Source organism: Poecilia mexicana, unplaced genomic scaffold, assembly GCF_051168715.1.
Source record: "Poecilia mexicana isolate PSO_F unplaced genomic scaffold, ASM5116871v1 scaffold_9, whole genome shotgun sequence".
Classification (NCBI taxonomy): domain Eukaryota; kingdom Metazoa; phylum Chordata; class Actinopteri; order Cyprinodontiformes; family Poeciliidae; genus Poecilia; species Poecilia mexicana.
Window position 1 is genome coordinate 27,733,935 of NW_028263378.1, and position 23,178 is coordinate 27,757,112.

Sequence of the window (23,178 nt, forward strand, 5' to 3'; positions counted from 1 at the left end):
CTGCTGCCGATAGGATCCAAATCATCTCCCTTCAGTGCTTCGTTTGGGATTTCTCCCATTCACTTGGATTGTCACCGGTAGAATTTCAACTGGGCCAATCAGCAAACAGAAGGAGAAGTTGTGAATGATGACATTGATTTTCTGCAATGTTTTAGAATTGTAGTCTGCCTGTAGCTTTAGCAATGGCCACGGAGGAAGTGAAAGAAGCCGCTCAGTCCGTGTTAGACACACTTCCAAATATTTAATTAACATTAACAGATATATAGTTTGACCCTGCACTTCTCTCTTTGCAGTGGAGAGTGGTTGATTGTAGCGCAGCCATTTCTGGTAAGCTGCATAGCGTCAAGTTGGCGCGTCACAGACGTCACAGGTAAATGTTAGTGATTAACCTTTAGCAAGCAACGTGTTCAGAAGCAAAGTGTAGAACAGGGGGCTGCTTTTTTACCAGGCTAGTTCTCTACGTGTGATAATTGTGGTTTAACTTTCCTCGCTTTTGAGTACAGCTCTGCTTATTGACCAATTAAAAACCCCTCGTCACAAAACCCTTTTTATGCTCCACTGCAATTTCGCCTGGTAAAAGATTTCTAACTCTGGCTGGTGTGAGGTGGAAACAAGTCGGATTATCCGTACCCGCCGACTGATTTCTCCAGAGACTGAGTGCTGGGTTAACTGACTGATATGGATGAGTTCCACCTACAGTGCTGAGGAGGAGTTATTAGGAAGACAAAATAGTGAAGGGAAAAAAAAAGAAACTGTAGGGGAATGGAGGAATGGAGAGCAAGACGAAAAGAGAAAAAAGATGGATTTTTTATTTTTTTTTTTTGGAAAGGAAGCTCAACGGATCGAGTGCTGGAGAAACTCAACTCCAGTCAGACTACAGAGAGAGGGAAGCACACACACACAGTGGGTCTTTCACCTTTTGTTGCATTTTGAGCTGCAGAATCACCATGAAGTGTTCATAGCAATGCATGTCTTTGTGCATAAGACATGCTGCAAGAAGGAAAACAAGTGTGATAGAATACGAGGCTGTGTGTGTGTGTGTGTGTGAGAGAGAGAGAGAGAGAGAGAGAGACAGGGTGTGTAGCTGTGAATCTGTCCATCTAATCCATCTCTGTTTATATGTGTGTGTGGACGTGTGTACTGCTTAGGCTGGCAGTCTGAGGGATTTGGGGCTCCTGGCGGTACAGGAGGCGTGCGTGAACAGGGCGGGGTCACGCCGGGGCAGAGATGGTTGAAAAGATAATATTTACTCCCACCCACCACTTCCATTCCTGCCCCCACCCTGCAATTACATGAGGCTTACATGGGCACGCAGAAGAAGAAACACCAACATCCTCTCTTCTATCTGTTCGCCTTTTTTTTTTCTCCTCAGCTCGTCTTTCCTCTCTTTTTACTTCTATAAAACTCACATGTTAACAGTTTCTCCCCCCTCCAGCGCATTTGTCAAGTGAAAATAAATCCCTTTCGGCTTTGAATGAGACATTTTCTGCGCACACGTTATATACGGCAGCTTGTAGAGCTGCTAATGAGGGCTGTAAATTTACATACCCTCGATTCCTTCCTCATGCTCTCCTCACTCTAATCACTGACAAAGAGTATATTTTAAGATTTTCAGTTATATCTCACTGTCTCTGTGTAGTTTTGATTCTTCCCTTTCACAAGGATATTTTTGTCACTCTTACACAGCGACATGGTGTCATTTTACGTCTTTAAAAGCAGCCTGGTATAGCTGTAGCAGAGCCAAACATTTTAAAACACTACATTATTACAAAATAATTTCTTTGCAAGCTTCATAAAATTGGAATATACTTAGGGCAATTAGAACTTGTTTTTTCGCTTTGCCTTTAAGCAATCTGTGAGTATTTAAAGCAGCACGGCTACGAGTCGTAAAGCCCGACAGTGTCACTATCCAACCACATCACACAAAGAAATAAAAGGCATTCGCGACGCAGTCTAAATTCATAAGCAAGATCCAAAACAATGAAACCTCTTTTAATCAACAGTGAGTCTTAAGCTTAGCTATGAAATCCCACATCAAGATGACCAAAGAAATGACATCCACGCTGCTAAATCCCAACAGCGAGCCATTGGAGACTTTTAGCTCATAATTTTATGCAATATTCAGGAGTTGCTCAAATTAAAACCAGCACTAAAACTACTTGATCTCAAAGCAATGACTCCATCAGTATGTTTGGGACTTAAATAAACTAAAGTTGAATAGAGGTGGTGTTAGCTTACATTAGCTAGCCACAGAGGGTTCATGCTATTACCTTTGGGACTGCAATACACTAAAGTTTAGTAGCGATGCTCTTAGCTTATATTAGCTAGCCACAGAAGATTCATGCTAATACCTTCAAATAAACTGAAGTTGAGTCACAATGCTGTTAGCTTATATTATCTAACCACGGAGGATTAAGGCTAATACCCGTGGTCTGCTCTGCCTTTCGTTTCTCATATGAAAACATTTCCATGTTTACTTTACTATTGTTGTTTGTTTTATTTTTTCTCATGTTGTGTAGGTGTTGTCATTTTTTTTTAACAAGTTTACATCTAAAAATTTTACAGACCCGTCTGTCAAGTAGGTTTTTTAGCATGAGCTGTACAGTAAAGAACGTTTACAAGAGAAGCATCGACTGTGAATTCAGACTGAGTTGCCACATTGGCTTTAACTCTCAAAGACACACAGCACCCGTGAAGAGCTGGGATTTGACATTTCACCAGTTAAACTTAAACAACAAAGTATTGCAGCCAGTAAACAGATGTAAACAGATGTTTGTAAGCGTTAGCTTATATTGTGTGTAAAATCCCAGTAAAATGAAGAATTAGTGGTTTTCAGGGAGGTCTACAATCCTACATGTCTGCCTTAGGTTTTAATGGCATAGGAAGAAACCCAGATTTGAGTATAAAACAGTAAAACACAATTTAAACTGGGATTACACACACACACACACACACACACACACACATGCACACACACACACACACACCCTCCTCTGAGAGTCAGCACAATGACAGCGGCTAGCGAGCCAAAACTAAAGTATGACAAAACTCAACAGCTGTGTGGTCAACAATGAGAGGAAGAAAAGAAAGAGGAAGAGCAGCAAAACAAGTAGGAGAACTGTGAGAAGTTTGACCCTCAGTTTGTAAAACATGGAGGTATTTAATCCAGCAAATGATTGCTGGGTCTTCTTTTTTTTTTTTTTTTTTAAAGAAGAGCCAATGCTAACGTTTGCCTCTTGAGTTAGAAAAAGGAATGATAGAATCGGTGTTGGAGATAGAAAAGAAATGCGATTTAGAAAGAGAGCGCAATAAGGGCTGGTCCTCTGACCTCCAGAAACCTTTTTCCCTCTCTTTCAACCGTTATTTTTTATTTTTTTCCCTCCTGTTCTCCGTCTCTCTTGCCCTATCTACCAAAACCCTCCAATTACTGTAATGAGTGGTTAAGATCGAGGCGGAGGAGGAGGCGCAGAGAGGCTGTGCGTGACTGGGAGAATAGATGTGCGAGAGGCAGACGGGGGATGGAAGGAGGAGATTCATCACTGCTTTTATCTGCTATGATTGTCCCTCACCCCCCACCGTCCCTCCCTCCCTGCCCCATGCTGATTGGTCAGTGAAGATTAACAGCTGGGACCACGAGTCTTGACCCGCAGTGCTCTTTGTTGTCACTCCAACTTTGAGAACGTGGATGTCTAGGCAAGTGAAGCTTGAAGTGAAAATGCCACTGCGAGGCCGCTCTTATCCAAACCACCTTTTAGCGTCGGCTGTCTCACGGTCTAATTAATGCGCCGGAAGGCCGTCGTCAGCGCTGCGGCCCCGTGACTCACGCAAAACAAGCAGCGCAATAAAAAAAAACGCAGCGCTCTGGGATGCCGTTTGTGCGCGAGGGTTATTTCAGACTAGGAAAAACTGCGAGAGCAGAAAATACAATGTATAAAAAGACAAATCACAGTGTCTGATGTTGAATCGAGACTAAACCTGTAACGTTTTATGTCCGTCTGGATTACCAAAAGAGTTTATAGTTCCTAAAAGTAATCTGGCACGTTTTATATATATATATATATATATATATATATATATATATATATATATATATATATATATATATATATATATATATATATATATATATACATATATATATATATATACACACACACACACACATACATACGCACACACACACAAACACATATGCACCCTGCTGTTATGTGCTGGACTGTCTCAGGGGCCTCCTTGCACAACCTACACCTTGGGTCTTGTCTGGTGTGATAAACACCAGAGCAATAGAGGCTCAGATATATATATATATATGTGTGTGTGTGTGTTTTTTTTTTTTTTAAGAATCATGATATCTTAAAAATATTTTTTTTAAGAATCATGATATCATTATCAGGTCATTTACAACTGACCTGATAGGTCAGTTGTAAATAGTTAATTGGTGGAACATTGTGAATCCATTGTCTGCTAATTTAGAAGTTGATTAATCATTTAAATAAAAATAAATCGACTCCAAAGAAAAACTAGAGCTGCAATGGAGACAGAAATGTACAAAAAATCAAAACATTTTACAATTAAGATAATAAAAAAATCCACTTTTATCTGTAAACATGTTCTACCCAGAACTCCTCATGTTTCTGCTTCACCTGGTTCAAATTCTGCAGAAAATAAAATCTCCTACTAAGCACCTTTTGCTGTCTAATTAATTTATAATGTAAAAATTAATCAATGAATTGATAAATGATCAAGCATACAGTAAAAGAATGTGATGTTATTGCATTCTAGGCAAAAACTAAAACATTCTTTTTTGAAGTGGAAATTATTTGTTTATTTGCAACTTTTGATGTATTTCTAATGTATAAAAGAAGATTTAAGTAGTTAAAGAAAAAATCTGCGCGATGTGGCAACGTTTTTATTTGATTAATTGTGTGAATAATCGATTGCTAAAATAATCGTTACTTGCAGGACAGTTGTGAGAAAACCGAGTGACATCTGGGAAGATAAAGAACTGTGGAGCCTCTTCTAGTCAGGTTCATCTCTGTGTATTGTGTATAAATGAACGCAGCTGCCACTTTCATGTTCAAACGACCTCTTGAGGATCCTGGCTGAAGCTGGTAAAAAAAAAGTGAGCCAGAGTTGGTTGGGAAAGACTTTATGCTGTGAAGATAACCTCCAGCTGTGCGGATCAGGGTTGGACGCATCGTGTTTTGTGGCTGCTTTGCTGTGGTACTAAGTGGTGAACTTTGCAACATAGATGACATAATGAGGAAAGAACATTATCTGGAAATGCTGCAACATATTGAACATTTCAAAACATCAGCCAGGAAGTTGGAGCTTGGACACAATGTGGCTTCAGAACAACAAAGCGAGTCCGGATCTGAGTCCTATAAAAAAATGAATTATGGGCAGAGCTGCTGAAAGACTTGATCCGGCTACGTCAGTTTTGTCACTTCTGCATCTGAAGAAAATGAAGAATTAGAATTCTGACTTTTCCTTTTCAAAATTCCTGATGGCGCATAACAAGTTAAACAATTAGGGTTTTGAGAAAAATCTGAATAAAAAAAAAAAAGGCTGAATTATGAGATGAAAATTTCAATTTCTGTGATTAAAGTGAGATTTTGCGTTCTCAGTCCTGAAAAAATATGAGACTGACTGATGGAGGTTCACCTATTAGCTGAACAAACAACTCCAAACATGATTTTGCATTTCAGATTTCTGAGATTAAAGTCAGAATTCTGAAAAAATACATATATTCCAAATTCCGAGAAAAAAAAACTGAATTCTTTTTATTTCTTTTAGTTGTTTTAATCATCTTCCATACTAATCCTAATGGACCAACAACAAAAATGTCTCGTCTGAATTAAATTCAGGCAGTGAAAAATGCTTTTTGTGGTTCTATTGGCCTTTACTTAACACTGTGTGAACAGGAATGAGGGGAAGACATCCAGCGAACGCCTCGGGGCCAGGAATCGAACCGGCTACATCTGCAGCCTCTGTATGTGGTGCGTCAGCTCCACCGCTGAGCCGTTTGGCTTTTCAAGACATTTTACTCACAATATTAAAATGTCTGGTTTCATCTAGCGTATAGAAGTCTGTCTCTGTGAGCCTGAACTGCAGCAGCCAGGTTGGTTTGGCTAAAGCTCAGCTGTCAAAAGGAATCCAATAAATGAACTCTGCTCCAAATAAACAACACAAAATTTGGCTTTTAAATGTTTTTCCTCTCCATCTGATTATCTTTTGGTACTTAGCGCTGCTCCCACTCTCCACCATCTAGTTTAACACTACCTTGTATATAAAGTGAGTGTTTGTTGGAATTCATTTGTATGACAGGCAGAGATGCTGCTTTGAAAAAGCTGTGACTTAAAAACAACTTCTTTTGTGTGTGTGTGTGTGTGTGTGTGTGTGTGTGTGTGTGTGTGTGTGTGTGTGTGTGTGTGTGTGTGCGCGCGCGTGCGTGTGTGTGTGCACTTGGTGCGACTCGCAGCAGCAGTGGAGATGATGCGTTCAGGTGAAGGAAACTCTTTTGTCAAGTTGACAGCTTTCCAATTATGCCATCACAACTGTAACACTGACTGTTCAGTAAAACATGTGGAGGACTGTTGTTCTCAGCCGCTTTCATCTCATCCCCGCTTATGTTTTACACTGTCACCGTGGAACTGGGATGCTAATGTGGATTGGTGTGGAGTTCTCGGAAGGCCGTGACGTTTCGGAGGATTTAAGTGATGCATCTCCATGATTAATGACTAAATTTGCTTCTGTTATCAGACTAAAGAGGGACAAACTAGTGGCTATTGTCGGAAGAAAGGACTAAGAAGACCTGTTTGCATGCAAAACGCTGTTTGAGAGGCAGAGGCAGTAGAATTACTGTGAAACCATGGGAACAGGAGTCCTGAAAATGCTAAATTTGAGACTGACTGATGCTCAACTTATAGCTGGACAATCCTAAACATGAATCTGTATCATGATTTCACATATAGAAATATGGCTCAGTTAAAGTTCAGACCAAGTCTAACCATTGCCTTGCAGTTCAATTCTGTTAGATTCTCGTCTCCATTCAGTCCCGCTTTGGAGATTTCATTTCATTAAGTTCAATTTCTCTGGCTGAATTGCAAACTGGGCCAATCAGTGAACAGAAGGTGTTGGTGTGAACGATGATATTGATATGAAATTGTAGTTCGATTGTAGTGAACAAAGCAGTTCAGCTTCTAAAATATTGAGCAACTACAGTCGGAGCAAGTGAAATGTTTAAGAAATTTTGTTGTGGTGGCCCTTCTCTCTACAGGATTGTTTACAGCGTACGCAATTTCTGGCTATCTTGTCTCTTATCTGTTATCTTATTTTGATATGGTAAAAACCAAAAGTAGTTTTTTTTTGCTCCTGAAACTTTCTAGGCAGAAGTAGAATACTAAGCTAATTGTGTTTTGTTTTTGTTTTTTGTCACATCATGCTTTATATTCTACTAGAGCTGTTTTTATGTTCCTTTTAAGAATCTTAGTTAAATAAAATGGACCTTGAAGGCTCAGGTATATAACTCTGCCATGAAGCAAGCCAAAGTGGTTAGTAATATGCATATTTTCTTGGAATATATTATCTTCAGTAATATATAAGGCTAATGTACCAGCTTGTGTTTATTTCTTATTTTTTGTGCACTTTAGTTCACATCAGTTAAAGGTTCTAGTCTCGCATCCAATCAATGGGCCTCATAAATGTAACAGACCGAAATTCACAGCTTATATTTTATAATCCAAGATTAAATGCAACACATTACGGAGTAAAGTGCTTAAAGAAATCCTCTGCATTCTTTCTGCAGATAGATGACTAAACTAAACACCAGTGCTCTGGTACTAAGGGTTCTTAAAAGTCAGGGTTTTTTTTTTTTTTAACAGGGAGATGCTGAAAAACGATCCACAGCTGTGCCACAAACACAGTCATGGATGGTTGTCAAGAACTGATTTAAGAAGCTCATCCGATTTCCTGGCGATGTGAGCGTTATTCATCATGCCCCTGTGACCTTTTTCTTTTTTTCTCCCCCCTCCCCTTCGAGACGTCTCCGTGTTATTCGGCACCATGACCGTCCTGTTCCGGTGTGTTACATTCAGTAAGAGGATTTGACACAGTTTTGAACATCAGTTCTCGACTTATACCAGACGAGACTTGTAATTCGCAGGCCGTGTATTTCTGAATCCGTTTGGGGGATCGTTGAAGCAAGGGGATTGGCGTTTTCTATCTCATGGCCGGCCTGTTGCGAGAACAGGACGGGGAAGAAATCATTTTCGCCGAGTGGTGCGTAGGAGAGGGCGGAGGAGAAGGGGAAAATGTTTTTTGTTGTCCGACTGCATCTTTAACCCGAGCGTGATTGGGAAGAGAAGAATCCGGAAGAATTCCCCTTCTTTTAAAGGGGCAATATCGTGTAAAACTGACTGCCTTGAGCTTTACATCGTGTTCACATGTTATTCCCTCATCAGAAACACACCTGTTGTGTTGTTTTGGATTCTTTCATGCATGTTTGAGAAATCCTTTAATCTCCCGTGGCAACTGTTCAGCTCTGCAAAAGGCCTGGATGGACCTAGCCCCACCTCAGAGGATGAAGCTCCAAGCTTTCAAGATTCTGCCTCACAGAGCGCTCCTACCCCATGACTCTGCCACTCAGCTCCTTCAGACTAGCCGGCAGAAATTAGGAGAAACACTTGATTGAACAGTTCTCAACTGGGATTACAAGCACCACTTCAGGGAAAGTTTTGAAATCAGGGAACAGTGATTTCAAAACTCATTTTATGAGCTCCTTCTCAGTGACATGCTAATAAAAACATAGTTAAAGGGTTAATAGAGGAGCCATGTTGTGATGACATCCTGGAGGTAGAGTGTTGGGAAAGAGCGGGACTTTCTTAAAGAAACAGAGGCCCAATTTCAAGGTGTTAAGTTGCGAAATCAAATTTATTTTAAGTCATGTTTGATATATACAGCATTTTTATAACAACTGGAGGCAACATAGTGACTTGATTGAACTAAGAAATGATTGCATGTGGCTGGAAAATACATCATGCCGCCCTTTTAACATCGCCTTGCGATGTTTCATCACCCTGCTACTCAGTCCAGCTGGTTCTGTCAAGAATGCTTCACCACCAATGGTGTGCTGGGAAAAAACCTCACTCGTTGCATCAACCAGCTTCTGGCTTGTTCTTCTTGTTGTGGGTTTTATTCCCAACCCCCAATTCCATCCCCATCCAGCCCAACTTTTAGTTCACCCCGCACGCCACACCCCTCATCCTTTCATCTTCTTCTAGAACCCCCCGCCGCCCCCATAAATCCCAGAAACCATCTCCTCCGTGGGGTCACTTGTTCCCTTGCTAGTTTATTCATCTTTTACCACATCCTCTGTTCCTCAAACTTGTTAAATTCAGTTTCTTCATGAGCATGACTGTTCCTTAAGTGCAGCAATACCAATGCAGCGGCAAAGATTACCGGGAGGTGTCAAGCCTCTTTAAGATGCACACAAGAGTTTGTTTAAACCAAGCAGAGAAAAACAGAATCCTGACAATAGGTACTTATGCAAAAAGCCCGAGGTATGTATACCTTTCTCCTTCTTGTTTCCGTCTCTGTGCTCCCATTCTGTCGTACATCTTCCTTTTCAGTGAACTTCTGCAAGAGACTAAAACTTGTACATCAACGTGGAAGTGTGTTTGTCTTTGTGCTTTCTGATTTTTTATTTTTTATTTTTTTACCCCCCTCCTCAGAGACAGTCTAGATGAGCTACGGGTGAAATACAACGCTTCGCCCGCACTGCTGCACAACGTCCTCTCTCCTGCCTTCTGTCTGTCTGCCTCGGTTCGTTCAGTGTTCATCTCCGCTTCAAAGCGTGCCCTAAAACAGGCCTTTAATCATAGTTTCAGTGTGCGAGTGGCTCGGCGGTTAGAAGCTATAAGAGGAGGCTGGGTTGTATTTATAGCAGGCAGAGAGAAGGGAGGGCGAGGTCTGGACCGAGAGCCGGCCGTGAAGCAACAGGCGGCGGGCGTGTGTGTCCCTGACATTGTCCAGCAGTTTGAATTTTGTATGTTTGGGGGTTTTTTCTGGTGAAGATTGGCTTGAATAGATTTGGCTTAGGAGTGAAGAAGCACTCAGTCAAAGCCGGAGATATTCTATACAGGTTGTCCACTGATGCTTAAAGAGTCTTAAATTATTTTTTAAAATAAGGTGGTCAAGTTAGTCACAGGTCTTAAATTTTGTCTTGGCACAAGTATTTAATTGGACACTCTACCTATTTCATTTTCTCACTGGACTTTTCTGTCAGGCAAAAGGTTCAGCCACAAGCAGACATCTTCATTCTGCGACTCACTGCTAGCATACACTTGCTAGCTAGCCAGCTCTTTTCTTTTTTTTATTTTCCATCTGTTGTGGATAAGTACAAATATATCACCAATTTCTTTTAGGCCTGAAAAACCTATCATGATATAATCATTTCATATCAGTCGATATCAATAATAATATTTGTCAAAATTGAAAACCATTGTTACGTTTTTTGTTTTAAATATCTTAAATTCTGCCAAACCTTTTGGCGTGACCTTTCCTGTTTCTTATCTTTAAGACGTTATGAGGCACTGTGGCGAAACCTGAAACCACTGCAAGTTACTCCTCAGGTTGTTGCTAGGCAACCAAAGAGTGGCTGAGTTAGTTGATGCCACTCACCTTGGTTGGGTCACTGTGAGAGCTTGAGCAGAAGCCTTTCTCTGCCTACATTTCCCGGAATGCTTTTTGGATCAGAGTTCATTGACTATTCTACATATTGAATATTGAATATTCTATCAGATGTATTTTATATTGATTTTGATCACGCATCTATCGCAATATATTATTTATTTATTGCCCAGCCTTAGTTCCTGGGGAGAGGTAGGTTTTAAGCTCCGTTCATGATGCTCTTAAAAAAGGTCTTTAAAAGTATTAAATTTGAAATCTGCAGAAACCTTGTCTACAGTGAAGTTCTCCAACAGCACCTTTCACGAAACACATCAAAACAGGACTTTGACACCTGCTGATGTTTGATTTCTGAATGTAGTGACCTATTCACAACCGTCATAAAGGTTTACCTGTGTTAAAAACACAAAATCTGAAAAGGAAACCATCTTGTAACCTGCCGATAGCCGTGTTAATCCATCTGTCTGTTCGTTCATCCATCCATGGAGTCGAGGCTAAGCTCTTTCTTTACCACAACAGACCAAAGTGACACCAATATTTGAGCTCATCCACTTAAGCCAAAGACTAACCACCAGCTTTTAAACAGCTCTACTGGAATAAAGGTAATGAATGCTTGGGGTAGTTTGCACACCATGACCGTCAGCTTGTTTTTCTTGAGTGAAGAAATTTCTCAACAGTCAGTTTAGTTTTTATTGGATGCACAAGCAAAATGTAGGACAGTTAAGTTTTTGTTGACACTTCCTCTTTATATGGAGGGACAGAAAATTTTAGCCTGAGCTTGAGAGAGTGAATACTTAAATCGAGTGCAGTGACTTGATTTTAAACCAAATAGTGTAAATAAAGTTATTATCTGACATAAAACTGCTCCTGTCTTTTATGTCTATTTTGGAGCTCCATCAAATTCCCTGCATTTGACTTTCAAGCCTTTCCACAGTCACATTTTATCCTTACTTGATTCCCTTCAGTGTTTGACTTATTTTCATTTATTAAAAAGAAAAAAGATCTGCGTTGCGCTTTGAAAGCAAACATTACCGTCCTTGCTTCTGCATTTCATTACTTTCAGAGCAGACTGTTGATCTGCTTGCCTTTAATGACAACACACGGGCAGATTCGCTTATATCTTGTCTCATTGTCAAGGTTTGCGTCTTGCCTGCTGCACTTGCCATTTCCTTAATGATGCTGGCTTATTGCTGGATGATGCTGCAGAGGCAGTTTACAGTGTTTGGTCTGTGTGAAATATTTTTATTGCCGTGCTTTCAAGGATGCGCTGACACTTGTGCATCACAAAGCAGGGCGGTGTGTAGATGTGAAACCTAAATGCGGACTCCTTCCAGGTATAATGCTCTCCTGCCATGCAGATATATCTAGGAAAAAGAAAATGTTTTGATTTATGTGGCTATAAACAGAGTGCAGGCTGCTGTAATCATAATCATTTCAAATGAAATTGCTAATGGTTAGCTAAAGGAAGGAAACAGCAAAATATCCCTAAAATAACATGTTTTGAGAAATGTTTGCTTAGAAATTGGGTGTTTTTGTGGTCAAAGTAAAATGAAAAAAAAGAAGCAATTTTTTAGCTGATGAAAGGATGGCCTGTTAGCATTTGTTAGCTAGCAATCTCTCATCTAGCTATTAAGAGTTTTGGGAATCTCTAGCAAGATAACTTTAGGAGAAAGCAAAACTTGAAGGTAAAAACACCAAGTTTAAGATTACTGAGTTTTACTAAAACCTAATTACTTAATTATACTGTGTAAATGTTTTGGAATATGTCAGCTAAATCAGCTTAGCTGCATTAGCTAAGTTAGCGAAGATAAAAAAAAAAAATTAACTACTTCAACTAGTTTTAGCGGAAACAAAGAGCCTGATGTTAGTGGAGTTATAGAAACTGAACAGACATGAAATTAGCAAGATTTATTTTTTATTTATTTATTTAAATGTTCACACATTCATTTACTCAGATTTTACTCATAAAAAGGCAACAAAATACAATTGTTGAAGACAGTGAAATTATCAAGGATTTGCATTCATAGACTGAGTTTACTAACATTGCTTTTTTTAACTTTATATTGTAGAAGTTGCCTGATCTTTTAGCGTGGTGTCCTAATGTTTGATCATTAGTTTTCTGTTGCTCTTTAGAAAAAGTTTGAGGCAAGTTAAACAGATAAAAGCAGCTCAATTACATCTACGCAGAAGAGTAAAAAACTCTACATTGACTTCTAAACTGGGCAGACTCATTATCTCAGAGGCTGAATCTAAACTTTTGTCATGCTGCATGGTCTTCTCCTGCTGTGTGATGAACTTACTCATTTAAAAATTCCCACGATCAGACCCTGCTGTGCGCCGACCGTGGAGCCTATTTTATACGTCTCCTTTATTTCTTCATTTTTTCAGACATAGTTGTTTTCATCAGCTGACTGAGCTTGTGAAATACAGTACTTTTTCAAAATATGTCATCATTGTATATCCTACCTTATAAACACTTCTGGAAAATACTTCTGATTTTATGTAGAACAAAACTTGCTCTTTGATTAGCGGCTTTTCCACATTATCATTATTTATATATATTTCAAATTTCCAGAAATTTAACATAGAACACTTCTTGTAAGTGTGAAGTATATTGTAATTCTGTTTTTTTAAGCATGCATTTCCAGTTAGCGAGTCTATTTATGGTGGAAATAATTTTTTGAAGCAGCTCTGATTCCAGTTTATATTACAGGTTTAACCCTCCCATGGTACACTCAGGAGGAGCGTCAAAAATGTCGTGGTCAGACAGCGGGGAAGTGGAGAGGGTTGTCCTGTCAGACCGTCATTTCCTGAAACCCCACATTAAAAAAAAAAAACGTGTAAAAGCGCACACAGAATTAGTGCACCCTGCTGGACTGCGCACAGAGTAAAAAGCTTGTGGGGTGTAAATGTATTGTGTTTTGTGTAAAGTTAGTATAAAGCCTCCATAATCTTCTAATCATCTTTGTGGAGAATAAATCACTGAAGCACTACTATGTTTTCTTGCTTTAATCTAGTGCTATGTTCAGTACGTTGTTGAATGACCCCTGAGGTCATTGTCAATCATTTATCATCAAAGGCTATCTTTCTGATTGTACATGTGCATATCTTTGTCTTTTTTTTTGCCAGCATTTTATTTTATTTTATTTTTTTCAACATAGTTCCACGCACACACACGCACACACTTACAGAAAATGTTTGCCAGAAAAACATAAAGCTATTGTGCTGCACTTATCTCAGATCATCCCCGTCGCCCGTGGTTTTGACCTCGGTGAAGCCTTTCTGACTTTTCTGTGTTTTGAATTCTATTTTTCATTTCGACTGTCTGCGTTTACCCTCTTTGTTCCCTTCATCATCTACTAGACTTTTCGAATCATCCCACCTCTCCTCTCCCCCCCTTGATTTCGTATCATCTCTCTTTTGTTTTTCTCTTCATTTTTCTCCACACAGAGTTGCTTCCCAGCATCAGAGGTCAGGTAATTTATCCCAAACGGCTGGTAGGCGGTCACTCACTGTACAAATACTGGCAGCTTAGATCAATTCGATTCAACTTGGTTCAATTCAGTTGACTTCAAATTCAATTAAATTCAGAAATACTTTCTTGATCCCACAGGGAAATGAAATAAATATGTTAATAACTTGAAGAAGTAAACACTCATGTCTTCAAATGCGGCCCAATAAATGCAGATCAAGGACGTGTGCTTCGAAGTCGTCCGCACAAATGCTGCTGCTTGACCCCTAATCAGTACGAAGGCCGGTTTCTGTAAATTACGCTCATCGACGTGTTCCCCTTTCTCACGAACATCGACGTGCCACACGGCTGCGGCGGGTCTCGTAGCCGTTAACCGGATGAAGCCACACTCACGCAGATTACAGTGCGTAGAGCACGTAGCCTCTGGCCGATATGACGTGGTGGCAGATGGTAAGTGTGTCTGCTTAATAATGACAGAGCTCATCTGAACAGAACCTTTCCTCGGACCTGGTGGCGAGACGTGGAAGCCACCGCGCAGCTTCCCCGGAGAGCAATCGAGGGCTTCGTGCAAGCGTGCTTACGCAAGAACTCTGCATGTTTGGTGTTGGCCTATGTGTGCAGATGTGAACTGTTCGGTGTGTGTGTGTGTGTGTGTGTGTGTGTGTGTGTGTGTGTGTGTGTGTGTGTGTGTGTGTGTGTGTGAGCCTCAGCCGTACATCTCTGGAGCTTTTTTTTTTTTTTTTGCGTGGCTGAGTGGAACACGGCAGATGTGCTCGGTTCTCCCTTGAGGATGTTGCTACTCTCTTCACTCACTCTCATCTCGCTTCCTCATCCGCACATGCCCTCCGATGTTTATACGACGCGCTCTTCAGATAATAAGATGACTTCGGTACTTATCCTCCTCCCCCCTCTTCTTTCCTTCCTTCCTTCGGCTTCTCGAGGCCGTCCTCTCCTCTTCCTCGCTCCTTCCTGCTCCTCGGGTACCTCTTAGGTTTTAATTAAACCCAAACTTATCCAGATTAGGAGGTTTGTTTAGTCTCGGTGCTCCAGATAGATTTTTTTTTTTCTCTTGCAAATAATATCACGGCACATTTCGCTCAATATAAACAGTAGCAGTCAAAAGTCTGGACACACCTACTTATTCAGGCTGTATTGGGTGTTTCCACATTTTTTTTATTGCCAGTGTGCATAAAATGTTTGTTTGAGATGCAGGTAGAGATTACTTTGGCACGCAAAAGCAACTGAACTTTTGGGGAAAACAAAGTAAATCTGCACTTCGATCTAGTATGCAATTACCTTTATCTCACCAACTTGCTTTGTTCAATGTTTTTGCATGTGCTTCAGTTGCATATCGTCACCCTTGTAAAATAATGGCAATTTATTTTTACCAATTTACAATTTAATTACCTAAATTGTAAACTGCTCCTCAGTTTACTCAAGTACAACTCAAATATTGTGGCAATGATCCCACAATAGTATTCCCTGGTTTCAAGATGCAGTATGCAGTCTCTCCATCCACACTGCTGAAGGGTCAGTCACCTCAGCATGCTGGAAGCTTGAAGTGGCTTCAACATCTGAGCAGGCTGACCTATTTTCTCATAAACTTGTCTGTTCATTATTTTGGGCACTTGTAGACTATTTATAGTGCATTAAAACTTTCTTCTTAGAGGGTTAGGCAAATATAGGGAAAGAAAACATAAAATTAAGGTTTTAAAATGGCATCAAAAAGTAATTTAGTTTGTCCTGATAGAGTAAATGTTGCTACTTTCATGAAAAATAGGCATTAAAAACTGAAACTTTTGCGGTTTGGAGAATATTGAAATGCTTTTAGTGGCTGTTTGTTTAACCAATAGCTTCGAGATCCTATTTGTTTGTTTGTTTTGTTTTTTTTGTGAATTGTGGTGTCTCTTGTGGTGACAGTGTGTAAATATATTTGCTGTCACATTCACAGACCTGAAAAAGTTTTTCTTGCTTTTAATTTAAACAACTTTTAACTATTATACTTAAAAAAAAAATAGTTCCAAAGGAACAAACAAAACTTGATTCCATGAACAAAATATTTATCGTGTGAAGTAAAAAAACAATAATACTTGAAATTTGGTGGCAGCGAGTGTGGAATTGTTACATCATGTTTACATCTTGCTTCCAGTTTTGTTCAGTCTTGCTCTCTCTTTTTTCGTTCCCACACAGATATTCTCGCACGCTTAGACAAATATGCAGCCTGTTTGTTCATCCAAAACAGCCTTCTCTCCGTGCGTTTTCGTCCCAACTAGGCCACCGCGTCACACGAGCACTTAGTCACACAATAAATCACACCAGTTCCTGCCGCTCCCTGCTGCATGGATTTCAGCTGCTATTTTCGGTCGCAAAGCGAAAGCACCGAAATATGCAAAAAAAAGAAAAGAAAAAAAATCCCCATTCAGTTTATGGGATACGATTATGTGCATGCATGCCTTCGCCATTATCGTTGATGTTTTTTTTGTTTGTTTGTTTTGTTTTTTTGCATGTATTTTTTTGCACCCAGATAACGTGGGATTTGGAGTGAGGAGGAAAAAACAAGGTGACTTTGCACTACAAGCAACAACGGTGCAGAGAATGGAAACTAAACTTTCCTTTTTTCCATTCCTGTCGTCTCTGTTTTGTTGTCTCTTTTGCTACCCAGCCCTAGTTTGTCTGTATGCTGATGAGGGCATCAGAATGGCTTGTTGTGTGTGTGTGTGTGTGTGTGTGTGTGTGTGTGTGTGTGTGTGTGTGTGTGTACTTGCCTAGTGATTTTATTTGAGACCATTTCTTGCATGTTTACTAATCTTTTGAGGACCTTATGAGGAACAAAACTCTGTCCTAATGCCACGGACCCTTGTTTGGGGTCAGAGGTCAAGTTTAGAGGTAAGGTGTGAATTAGGTTTTGGTTAAGGGAAGATTAGGAATAGACTAGTAATGGTTATGGTTAGGCAAATTATCTGGATTAGGCGCAAATGTGTTCACCAAAATGAATGGAAGTCAATGCAGAGTCCTAATACCAATAGAAATACAACTTGTGTGTGTGTGTGTGTGTGTGTGTGTGTGTGTGTGTGTGTGTGTGTGTGTGTGTGTGTGTGTGTGTGTGTGTTGTATGGATGAGTGAAGCAGTGGGAGTATTTTTTTTTCATATTTTGACATAAGAACCTCAGCTTTTTTTTCTGTCATGCAGAAGGGATTATGTAAAGAACATTCTCTGATCATCTCAAACTAGAAAAATCATAGAAATTAATTCTATTTTTTCCTCAAAGCAATAACAGGGTTTTAACAAGGCGGCCAGAGTCGAATTTATTTTCTAAAGGAACAGCCTGAAAAGAGCAAACCCCCTGTTCCGCCCCCTCTTTTATAACTGCAACCTGCATAGGGATGTGCATGCAAAGACAATGAACAACCTAATCACCGGTGCAGATTTATACCTGTTATTAGTGAGCATTTATAAACACCGCAGTCCTCTGCATTCCCTTCACGTTGTCGCTCGGATCTCATTTTCCTCGTGCAATAATGCCTCCAGGTCCAACAAATCCAAGTGTTGTTGTGTTTAGATGCTCTGTTGAGCTTGGAATAGGCTGCTCTTTTTCCATAAGGGTGTGTGTGTGTGTGTGTGTGTGTGTGTGTGTGTGTGTGTGTGTATACGGGCAAGGTGGGGGGTGGTGGGGACTTTTTAAATGCTGCAGTGCTGAGTTTTAACAATCTGCTCTGAAAGCTGCATTTAATTTAGGCAAAGCACAATTTATGTTGTTTTCTAGAACAAGTGCAGTCGATTTTCTTAATATGGAAATTACCCGTCTTAATGGAAGCTTTATTGAACAAGTGTATGAATGTGCACCTTTTGGCATGCGGCTCGATAACGAGGCCGCCTTTACAACGCACTAAAGCGTTATTGAAGCCGTTGAAAGTTAGTTTGTTCTAAAGTAAAAAGAAAACAAACAAAAAATAGGTGATTCTGCACAGATTGTGCACTCCTTTAATGGCAATATCTTCTATATGCATCAATATGTATTGAATTTAAGAGCCGCGGGTTGTGAAGAGCTGTGCTTTCAGACCTGTCGCCGACAGCTGGGATGCCACAGACCGCTGCACCCTTCATTAAAGCCAGAGCTGCTCCGGGCGAGCATATCTGCGTCTTGTTTATTTGCACGGCCTTTCTAAACACATGATCACCTTATCGCGCTTCTGAAATGAAGATCTGGAACTTATCAGACTTGCCCTGCAGACAGACCCGTACTCCCAGAGTAAACACAGAGCTCTGGAAACTTCCCATGCAGCGCTTCATCCTGCAGGAATCGTTTCCCGCACGTCCGAAGAGCTTCTGTTGTGCTGCGTTGAAACGTTATCGCGATGATCTGCAAGGCTCCAACAGGACTTTCAGTTTACAGACTGAGGCCGTTATTTACAGATATAAAGGCCTTGCAAATGTTTATAACTTTTTTTTCCCCCCTTTTTTTGCATTTCGCCGCATTACAACACCCATCCACCTTTTTCACTTGCGATACCAATACAGATATCCGAGGTTTAGTATCAGCCGATACCGATTCAATACAGAAAAACAGCAGAATTGACTTAAAATGTTTCTTTTTTAAACACAGATATAAATGCACTGAATAACTCTGCACCTGTGCAGCTTAAATACAGCAATGGCTTCACTAGTTTGGTCAAACATATAAAAACATTTTTTTATTTGTTCAGTCAGTGCAATTAGGAATAGAACAGCCAATGTAAAATAAATAATAAAGAAACTGACAAAAACAACAGGTTGACTAACAAACCTTCCTCCAAATGCTTCTGAAAGTGCAATTAGAACTATAAAAATAATGCAAAATAAACAATAAAGCATGGCGCTGCTCACAGCACCAAGCATAGAGTAAAACTGAATAGATCTGCTGGATTTATTTTTTTTTCAATATCAGGACCAATAGTGACATTAATATTGGATTGACATGCTGTAATCAATAACTTCAGCACATTTTGATGGGATTTTATATGATAGAAAAATGAATTAAAAGGAAAAGAAAGCTTTTCTTTTTAGATTTGCTTCAAACAACTAAATCAGAAAGGTGTGTTATGCATTTGTTTTGGTTCATCACAGACGTGAACATTTCTGGGCATTAAATACTTTTGTACGGCTCTTTAAGGAAATTCCTGGGGGTGAAAAGAATAAAAAGACTCCATGGATTTCTTTCTCTTGTTGCCTGACAGATGGGAAGGTGACAAAAGAGCCAGTCGACAGCTGGCTCAGTCAGAGTTTGGTTGTATTTACTCTCCTGCATATTGGCTCTGTAAACCTTTCTTTAGAGCTGCTACTCAGTGTTGTGGATGGTTTGCCACTGATCCCCAAAGGGAAACTGGAACTTGTTATTGTATCTTAACCTCCTTGGTGTCACTATGTAATTTCAGTTGTGGAACTCGGCTTTGACCACAAAACATAAATCTACTACTCACCTTGTGTCGAGTTTTGTTTAATTTTCCAAAGCTCGCCAACTCCCGAAGGAAATATCTGCCAACTGTTTCCTCATTTTGAGGTTGCCATTGTTGTGGTTACAGGCTAGTTTAATTAGCCTGCCAGCTAACCACAGCCAGAGGATTTACGCTGCGGTTAGCTGGCATATTAGCTCCTCCTTCAGTAGGGGGCAAAAGAACAACCGAAAGCAGGAAAGTTAAACGCAGAAGATTAGTAGAGACATCCTCTTATGCTGTGAAAACTGTTTGGTTGCGTTATTTATGCTAACCAACTTTGACTACACTAGGTTAAGACTACAACTTAGAAAACTGCTAGCTTAGCTGTACTAAGTGGGGAATTAAAGCCTTGAGCTCAGTCCTTTTACATTGACTCTATTCTATTGAATTATCCTAACATTTCGTATTTCAGGTTCATGAATCTGATCAAGTCATTCAGTGAATGAATGACTTCACTGAATGTGAAGTCATTCTAGTTTCCAACAAACTGGATCCATTATTGCTGCAATTCAAACTGTTCAATGTCTGTTCAGTAAAAATATGGGTTCTTCTTAGTGTTTATAGTCTCAGATGTTAGAAACAGGTTTCACAGCTGATCTGGCTGGAGTTTTTCAGCAGGTCAGCAAGCCGACATGCAGGACCCGGCACGTCCAGGAACCATTTGGAAGAGGATTTTAAAAAATTGTGGCGTGTACATCATTAGTTTTCCTGAGCTATTTCGTAAAAGGCTGAAACATACACAGAATTTGACAGAGGAGGGGCCTGCAAATGTTCCTCTCCTGTCAACTCCCGTTGGGTTAGCTGGATTTAGAGAGAATTCATCATCCGAGGTGAGAACTGATGACGTGTGTTTGTGTCTTCATCCAGATGGGCAGGACAGCATGGCGAGGTTCAGCGTTCAGGGAGTGTTCAACTACAGCATGCTGACTCTGTCTGACCATGAGAGGGTTCTGTACGTTGGCGCCCGAGAAACGCTGTTCGCCCTGGACCCCAACGACATCAGCAGACAGCTCCGACCACAGGTAACACACACACACGTAGGCGCAAACAAGGCACCTCAAAAGGCTGATGTGAACAGAATCGAAACGCATACAGGAAAGTATTTCCGTTAAAAATAATTACAGCCTGGCGGTCCGCAAACACAACAATTATAGAAATGTCTTTGTAGCAAGGCAACAAATTAAATGATAAGGCCACATTTCTTGTCACTGGGACTCGTGACGGACAGTTCAGCAACAAAAGCATGATTCACTTGCTGCAGAGATAAACGTTCATTGTAGATTTAATTAGGACATCAATTTTAATAGAATTATAGCACAACATTTAAAAGGTTCTTTGATAAGGAAAGTGCAGAGGCAGGAAACATCCTCTTCTGTTTCACACTTTTGTTTGCTCCCTGTTAACGCGTGGAGCAACCTTCTTTAAAGGCTTTTTTTTTTCTTTCGCTTTTTCTCCGTTGCATTGGAGGACACTGAAGAACACCCACAATGTCGACTGATTGCTACCAGTCGTTGAATCATCTGTCGGTCTAATTTATTTTGTTAACACTGTAATTCTTGAAAATTGAACAAATAACTTCAGAAAGTAGCTGCAGACAGGGTGAAATATGTAATAACATGAATTCCTCTGCTGTTAGCTAAAGGCCAGCGCCTCCACATTCTTAGCTTTCAGCTGCCACGTCTTTACAGGAGGAGAAAAAGCAACAGGGAAACTGACTTGACGCTTTCACAGTGTCGTGGTATGAGACAATCTGTCAAAAACAATCACACTCCTAACAAGGAACAACCAATCAGAGCAAAGAGGCGGGTCTTACTGCTACCAATCACAAACTCATGCTACTACAGCTATCATAGCCTGTTGTGAATGCTAAGCCTAGTAAGAAACGGTCTTCCTGCAACGGTAAGTTGTTCCTCCTCCATTGGAACATTTAGCAACGATTACATGAGGATGAATGACAGCGCGAAGTCCCGCCTCCAGGCTCTGATTGGCTGTTTGCATTTCTTCAGACAGCAATAATAACAGGAGGAGGCGGAGGAGATCAAACCTTTCACAGATTATCTGTTATGAGACAGATGATCTAGTAACTGTCATAAATGGAGGAGTAATAAGAAGAAACCTGCCAAATAATGAGTGGCTATCTTTTGCTTTTATCTAATAATAAAAGTAAAACTACAAAGCTTTGTGACTCAGCGTAGTCCAATCTACAAAGTAACCTACGGGTACTTTTACCTCTTACTTAGCATTAACTCAGTTCTTCTAGCTGAAAAATTGAAAACACCTGTTAAAAAATGAGCTTCATAATTAATCAAAAACCTTCCAACATTTCCCCTGACTCATCTCACACGTTTTCCTGCTCTCTGTGAGGCGCAACACTCCCAAGGTTACTGAGTAAATCCATCGCCTCCCGTATATTTTCTTCTGTCAGCACAAAAAAAACCTCTGCAATGTGACAACAAGGTGGTAAGCATGGCCTCACATCCACCTGCAGGAACCCGTCCCCAGACGCGGCTCATGACTCTCAGTTTAGGGTGCGCTCAGTCACTTCACTTCCTCCTTGTTTTATTGTGTTTTTGTTTCTCTGCTTGGCACTCAGGGGAGGGGGGGGAAAAAAAACCTGTTTCACTTCATCAAACCCCCTTCGACTTGACCCTCTGCTCACACTCCAGCGCGCGGAACCCCCCTCCGGGACTCGGTCGGGTTTTTGCTTTTGCTCCCTCAATAATTGGGCCGTGTTGCAATCAATGCCGCGGCGGCGATGCAGAGCGGGTGTAGCGAACGAGCCCGGCAGCAGTTTGGGGGATTTCTATCTGATTTGCTGCTGTAATGAGCAGTTATTAGATGCACACACAACACAAAAACCTCCCGCGCTCATGCCGCGACACACAACAAAGCCGCCGGCTCGTTGGAGTCGGGGTTTGTGAGTCTTACGGTAATGATAAGGCCACCTGTTGTCAGCCCTCAGAGAGAGAGAGAAGGAGCGAAGACGGAAAAATGACCGAGCAAATGGTCCACCCATTCTGTCGCCACGTTCCCCCTCTGTCGTTCTCTCACTTGTGCTCCTCCTTTATTTTCACTAATTGCTTCTCTTTTATGTCTCTGCTGTCTTGCTTGTTCTCCGTCTTCATTACTTTCATCGCCATCTTCCCTCCCTGGATATTCTCTGGGGAGGTTTTTCCTCAGGATTTTTGTAAACAAGCGTTTTCTTTTTTTGTTTTGTTTTGTGTTTTTTTGTTGTTTTTGCGCTTGTGTTCGCATCGCGTGTACACCTTCGTCTCTCATTCGCTTTTCGTGTTTGCGGCGACCCCGTTTTAATTCTCCACCGCTTTCATTTTCATAATAAATTTGCGGCTAAACGCAGCGGCTTCCAACAGAGCGCCCACGCACTAGAATCTCCGCTCTGCTTTTAATCTGAACAGCTAATGAAATTTCCGTCTAATTGAATTAGATTTAATTCACAGGCTTTTTCTTTTTTTTTTTCTTTATTACTATTATTATTATTATTCCAGGAAGTTCAACTTGCAGGCTGAGCCGCTTGCAAATCAGATTTC

At 40.6% G+C, this 23,178-nt stretch overlaps 1 protein-coding gene across 3 annotated transcripts in view; it reads left to right on the plus strand.

Moving 5' to 3' along the window:
• Positions 1 to 23,178, plus strand: part of sema4c (sema domain, immunoglobulin domain (Ig), transmembrane domain (TM) and short cytoplasmic domain, (semaphorin) 4C) — a 129,710-nt gene that overhangs the window by 69,876 nt on the left and 36,656 nt on the right. For all 3 annotated transcript variants that reach the window (XM_088009081.1, XM_088009080.1, XM_088009082.1), the window contains one exon: positions 20,498 to 20,652. In XM_088009081.1, coding sequence (XP_087865207.1) covers positions 20,498 to 20,652 — 155 coding nt within the window. The remainder of the gene's footprint in view (positions 1 to 20,497; positions 20,653 to 23,178) is intronic.